At 60.2% G+C, this 5,705-nt stretch overlaps 1 protein-coding gene across 1 annotated transcript; it reads right to left on the bottom strand.

The window, feature by feature from the left end:
• Positions 1 to 154: 154 nt before the first annotated feature.
• LOC136113730 (inhibin beta C chain-like) lies at positions 155 to 4,544 on the bottom strand. The gene is made up of 2 exons (XM_065858930.2): positions 3,980 to 4,544; positions 155 to 1,490 (listed from the first exon to the last, which is right to left on the bottom strand). The coding sequence occupies exons 1-2, from the start codon at positions 4,317 to 4,319 to the stop codon at positions 748 to 750; spliced, it is 1,083 nt and encodes a 360-aa protein (XP_065715002.2). The 5' UTR covers positions 4,320 to 4,544; the 3' UTR covers positions 155 to 747.
• Between the last annotated feature and the right edge of the window lie 1,161 nt (positions 4,545 to 5,705).

The raw sequence follows: 5,705 nt of genomic DNA on the forward strand, positions 1-5,705 counted from the left end.
TGGCTGGGATGTTTAGTTCGGCTTTTACCATTTTGCAGAGGCCTCTGAGCCTTTCTGCCTTTTCCCTCTCTTTTCTCTCTCTGGGATCGGCTCTTTGGGCCACGTGTGGTTTGCTGGGACTGGTTGGTCAGTTGTGGACAGAGTTCATAGGGAATTGCCTTGAGCATCTTTTATTTCTATTCTCTATATATTTACTAGTAGTGTATTAGTATTTTGTTATTTTATTAAGCTGTGTTGATGTCAATCCAAGGTTCTCCCTTCTGATTCTCTCCCCTGTTGGGGGGTGAGTGAGTGGCTGCGTGGTTGTGTTGCCAGCTCAGGTGAAACCACAACACCTCCCCACCCCCCAGCATCTTTTCAGCTCCTGTCTCCCCAGCACCCTGAGGTGGCCGCTGCTGGAACCCATTACCTGAAGAGCACACGTTCCTGTCACAGCCCTGATGGCTGCACCACGGCCTTGGCCTGGGACCAGCGGCCAGGTGAGCCGGTGCTGCCTGGACATGCCCAGAAAGCCGTGCTCTGCAGGTAGAGGGTCTGGCGTCCATCAGGAATGCGTCTCCGAGCCTGCGGCTCATGAGCAGAGAGGAATCCATGGGCAGATCTGAAGAGGGAAAAGAGGTGAGGGAGGAGAGGACTTGCAGAGTCAGCATCACCCTTGATACTTCATCCTCAGGAGGAGAAAACACCTCGGCAGGGTTCCCATCTCTCGGCAGCTCGCCAGAGCGGGGCCGGGAGGAGGGGATCCGGTCAGGTACAACCGCAGGCATCAACGATCATGTCGGGGATGTCGGTCTTGACGATGTTGCTGTCCCGGTCATAGTAGAGCAGAGAGAGGGGGCGACGCTGCGTGGGGACGCAGCAGGAGTCCACGGCCGCCTCTGCGTTGTTGGCTTTGATGAGGTTGAGGACGGCTGTGTGGAAGGAGGCGGCGAGGCCGGGGATGCCAGCCATGTGCAGGGGGCAGAGGCCCGCGCAGTAGTTCATGTGATATCCCTCCGGCTGGATGATCCAGTCCTCCCAGCCGATCTCCTTGAAGTCCACGAAGAATTCCTTGCGGCAGCACATCCGAGAGTCCGCGCCGCAATCGATGCCGCGCCGCTGCACCCGGTGGGGCGTCCTGTCCCGCGCCCGGGCTGCCACGAACGGCCAGTGGGAATCACCATGGCCAAGCAGGAGGGGAGCCCCCCAGTCCTCCAGCACCTCCAGCTCCACCGTGAGCCTCTGGCTCCCTTGGCCAAAGAGGCTCTGGACGGCTCGGCCCACGTCCAGCGTGGCCCAGCCAGCCCTCGGCACCTCCAGCTGTGTCTCGTTGGCCACCGTCACGTTGAGCCCCGTTGGATCTGATTGCAAGAGTCTGACGGTGACAGGATGCGTCCCGGCGCTGTGGGCCACCCAGAACAGGTAGAGGGTGGCTTGGAGGATCTCGGTGCTCCCAGCCAGCTCCCGGGTGAAGCGGAAATGCAGGCGAACGCTGCGGGAGGTGAAGGACCCTGCGCACAGAACCGAAAGCAGAGTCAGGAGCTGAAGGGAGGATGATGGGGCTCCCCCAGCTGAAGGCCACCAAATGGGAGGGATGTCAGAGCCAAACAGTACATGGAGGTGCTGAGGGGCTGCCCCTTCCCTGCGCTGCTGCTTCTCCTCCTTGTGCTGCTCTAAAGTGGCAGCATCTGGCCTGATGCTGAGCCTGGTCTGGTCCCACCTGCACCCGCCTTGCCAGTGAAGGTGCTGCAGGGTTCTGGAGCAGGTTGTGTGCCTGTGTAAACCAGCCTTGTATTTAAGGCAGTCGCTGTGGGAAACTATGGAGAGGGGTATGGGAAAAGAAAGTAGCCTTGAAGATATTAAGGTCTACCTGTGAGGAAGGTGGGAGTAAAGGAGTATCTGGAGATATTAAGGTGTACCCGTGAGAAAGAAGGGAGTAAAACATTGATGTTAGCAAAAATTAGCCAATGATATGTTATTATTACAGCAAAAAGACACGAGCTGGTAAAGACTATATCAAAAGGCGTTTGTGGCAAAAAGTGGAGACTGGTGTTTGTACTTAAGAGCTTGGTGTCTGTGGTTTGTCTGTCTCAACCACAAGTCACGCCGGTTTGCACCTCCAGGACTATCTCTGCTGGAACAATCTCCATCGTGTCCCACCCTTGCTGCCGCTGGGGCTGCAGAGCCGCTCTCCCCCTCGCCAAGGAAAGGCTGCCGGGACCACGAGAGCAGCGCTGGGCTCCTCGGCACAACCCTGCGGTCTGGCACAGCGCGGCGAGGCCGCAGCCTGAGCTCAGCCCCCCGGCTCACGCCAGCTCCTCTGCTTCCAGCAGACGCTCCACCGAGCCAGGAGACAGCTCCCTATTGTCCTCGTGTGCGGGAACACAATGTGCTGCGGAGGAGCATTGCTCCCAGGGGTCTTCAAGGACCTGGCAAGCCCTCGCTGTCCCACAGCAGCCATGCAAACCAAGGAGGACAGGGAATTGATTGGAAGAGTCCAGTGCAGCCACAAAGATGATGTCCTTTCTGCGGCTCGACTTGGGTTGTGGGGAGCCCTGGCAGGGTCCTGGGGACAGCAGGGTGAGCATGAGCCAGCACTGGGCCCTTGTGGCCAGGAAGCCAATGGGACCTGGGGTGGGTTAGAAGGGGGTGGTCAGTGGGTCAGAGAGGTTCTCCTGCCCCTCTGCTCTGCCCTGGGGAGACCACACCTGGAATCTTGTGTCCAGTTGTGGCCCCTCAGCTCCAGAAGGACAGGGAACTGCTGGAGAGAGTCCAGCGCAGCCACCAAGATGCTGGAGGGAGTGGAGCATCTCCCGTGTGAGGAAAGGCTGAGGGAGCTGGGGCTCTGGAGCTGGAGAAGAGGAGACTGAGGGGGGACTCATTCCTGGGGATCAATATGGAAAGGGGCAGTGTCAGGAGGATGGAGCCAGGCTCTTCTGGGTGACAACCAGTGACAGGACAAGGGGCAATGGGTGCAAACTGGAACACAGGAGGTTCCACTTAAATATGAGCAGAAACTTGTTCGTGGTGAGGGTGGCAGAGCCTGGCCCAGGCTGCCCAGGGGGGTTGTGGAGTCTCCTTCTCTGCAGACATTCAAAGCCGCCTGGTTCCTGTGGAACCTCAGCTGGGTGTTCCTGCTCCATGGGGGGATTGCACTGGATGAGCTTTCCAGGGCCCTTCAACCCCTGACATTCTGGGATTCTGTGACTGTGTGTGCCCCTCAAACCTCACCAAGCAGCAGTTCGGGTTGGGCAAAGCAAAGATGCACGAGGATCCTCTGCAGGGTGGAGCAGCCATTCTGTCTCTTTCCAAAGGCAGCTGCATTTGTCTGGGAGAAGTGGGGGGTATAGGACACTGTTTCTCTAGTGACACCTGCCAGGACCCCTGAGCACACCTTGGAGAGCCCTGTCCCCCCAGCAATGCAGCTGATTCTGGAGCTGATTCTGGAGCTGATTCTGGTTCCTACACAAAACCCACGGCTTTGCGTAGGAAGCAGAGACACAGCTGAGTGCGGGAAGCAGATGGGCTTTGGAGCCTAAGTCCAAACGCTGCGAGCTAAAGGGAATTCAGGCTTACAAACACGTTCTGAAAAACACGGCTATCTGACCCCTCCACCTCTAACACAAATGGGGACGGTTCAACAGAAATGGGCAACAAATTCATGTATCCCAGCCATCCGCCTTTGCTCCTGCACCCACCCCCTTGCCCCAACGCGTCCCACGTGGAAATGAAAGGGGCTCAAGAGCCTCGGTGGTGTTTTCCCTGCCCATGGCGAGGGGTGGCTGCTTGAGATAAGATCGGGGTGTGGATGTAAAGGTTCTGCATATGGAGCCTCTCGTTGCTAGTCCTTCCAGCCCGGTGCTTGGCCTGGCATTGCTCGCAGGAGCGTGGTGCCCTCATGCAAAGCTTTGGAAATGTTCATGCAGTGGAGGCAATCTCCCCACTATCCCCCTGCGCCCCCCAACCCACCGTGCCCACGGGACGCGGGGTCTGTACAGACCTGCCTCGGCAAAGCTCAAGATCTCGTATTCCTGCACGCCCACCCCGGGACGCAGGATGCGGCCACCACGGGGCACCCCCGGCGGGGCGGCCGTGTCGGTGCGCTGCACTCGCAGCCGGCGGAGAGCGGGCAGCGGCGCCCGTCTGGACGTGGGCTGCGTGATGTTGGGCTTGTCCGGCAAATGGAGCTTGGAGAGGATGCTCTGCTTGGCCAGCGCGATGAGGACGTCCCGCTGCACGCTGGGGGCCAGGGCGGCCAGCCCGCAGGATGGGCACCACACGCCTTTGGGAGCCGCCATCCTCAGAAGGCTCAGGAGCAGGAAAGCAGCCATGGGTGTCATCTCCGGTGCCGGGAGGTGACAACCTGGGGGTCTCAAGCAAACAGCGTTCCTCCGACCGCCCGATGAGCCGAAGTCAAACCGGGACGGCGGTGCCGGGGCTGGGGGAGCGGAGTGTGGCGGCGGGACGGCAGCGCTGGGCTCCACGGGGGCAGAGTGAGGATGGGCTCGTTCTCCTGACGTGGCCACAAATATTGGCTGATCCCGGGCAAGATAAACGCCCCTGTGATCCCGCCGGAGTGTCTGCCGGGCACGGGGTAGCCGGGTTAAGGTGGACAAGGGCGGATGGTGCCCCCACTCGGCAGAGGCTGCCCGGGGGCTGGGGTTTGAACTGAGGGTCCCAAACCACCCCTAGGGAGCTCCATTCCCAGGGTCTCGCATCACAACATGGTGCTGCCATGCACCACGCTCTGGGCAGGCCCTGTCGCCCGGGGGGCTCATGTCATGCGTGGGGACCACTGTCACCTGCCTGGGTGCCCACTCTTGGGGTGTCTTCCCTTGGCCAACGCAGGTTGTCTGGGACCAAGAACGCAACTGGAATCTTGTGTGCAGTTGTGGCCCCTCAGTTCCAGAAGGACAGGGAACTGCTGGAGAGAGTCCAGCACAGCCACCAAGATGCTGGAGGGAGTGGAGCATCTCCCGTGTGAGGAAAGGCTGAGGGAGCTGGGGCTCTGGAGCTGGAGGAGACTGAGGGGGGACTCATTCCTGGGGATCAATCTGGAAAGGGGCAGTGTCAGGAGGATGGAGCCAGGCTCTTCTGGGTGACACCCAGTGACAGGACAAGGGGCAATGGGTGCAAACTGGAACACAGGAGGTTCCACTTGAATATGAGCAGAAACTTGTTCCTGGTGAGGGTGGCAGAGCCTGGCCCAGGCTGCCCAGGGGGGTTGTGGAGTCTCCTTCTCTGCAGACATTCAAAGCCGCCTGGTTCCTGTGGAACCTCAGCTGGGTGTTCCTGCTCCATGGGGGATTGCACTGGATGGGCTCTCCAGGTCCCTTCAATCCCTGACCTTCTGGGGCTCTGTGACACGGGGCTCCCCAGTGGGCGGGGCAGCCCGAGGGGGCGAGGCCTTGGGGGTGGAGCCTTAACCCCGAATGGCGGGAACATCCCCGCTCCCCTCTTCCACCTCCACCACACCAGGAGGCGCTGCCGCGCCCCTCCCGCCTTCCCGTGGCGCCGCGTCCGGCCGGTTGCCACGACAACGGGCGCGCTCTGGTGACGCAACGCGCACGGGGCAGTGACGCAGCGCGCACGCCCGGCGGGGGAGGGGCCCGCCCGCTTCTTTCCTTTTTTTTTCCCCCTCCCCCCCCCTTTTTTTTTTCCCTTTTTTTTTTTTTTCCCGTTTCTTCCCCTTTTCTCCCCGTTCCGGCCGCCCCTTCCCCCCCATC

Source organism: Patagioenas fasciata, chromosome 28 (assembly GCF_037038585.1).
Source record: "Patagioenas fasciata isolate bPatFas1 chromosome 28, bPatFas1.hap1, whole genome shotgun sequence".
NCBI classification, from domain to species: domain Eukaryota; kingdom Metazoa; phylum Chordata; class Aves; order Columbiformes; family Columbidae; genus Patagioenas; species Patagioenas fasciata.

Bases quoted from the DNA above. Each gene is read 5' to 3' on its own strand.
- LOC136113730 (XM_065858930.2), bottom strand. From the start codon at position 4,319: ATGACACCCATGGCTGCTTTCCTGCTCCTGAGCCTTCTGAGGATGGCG. The intron at 1,491-3,979 runs GTCTGTACAGAC...TTCTGTGCGCAG, and splicing joins CTTGAGCTTTGCCGAGGCAG to GGTCCTTCACCTCCCGCAGC.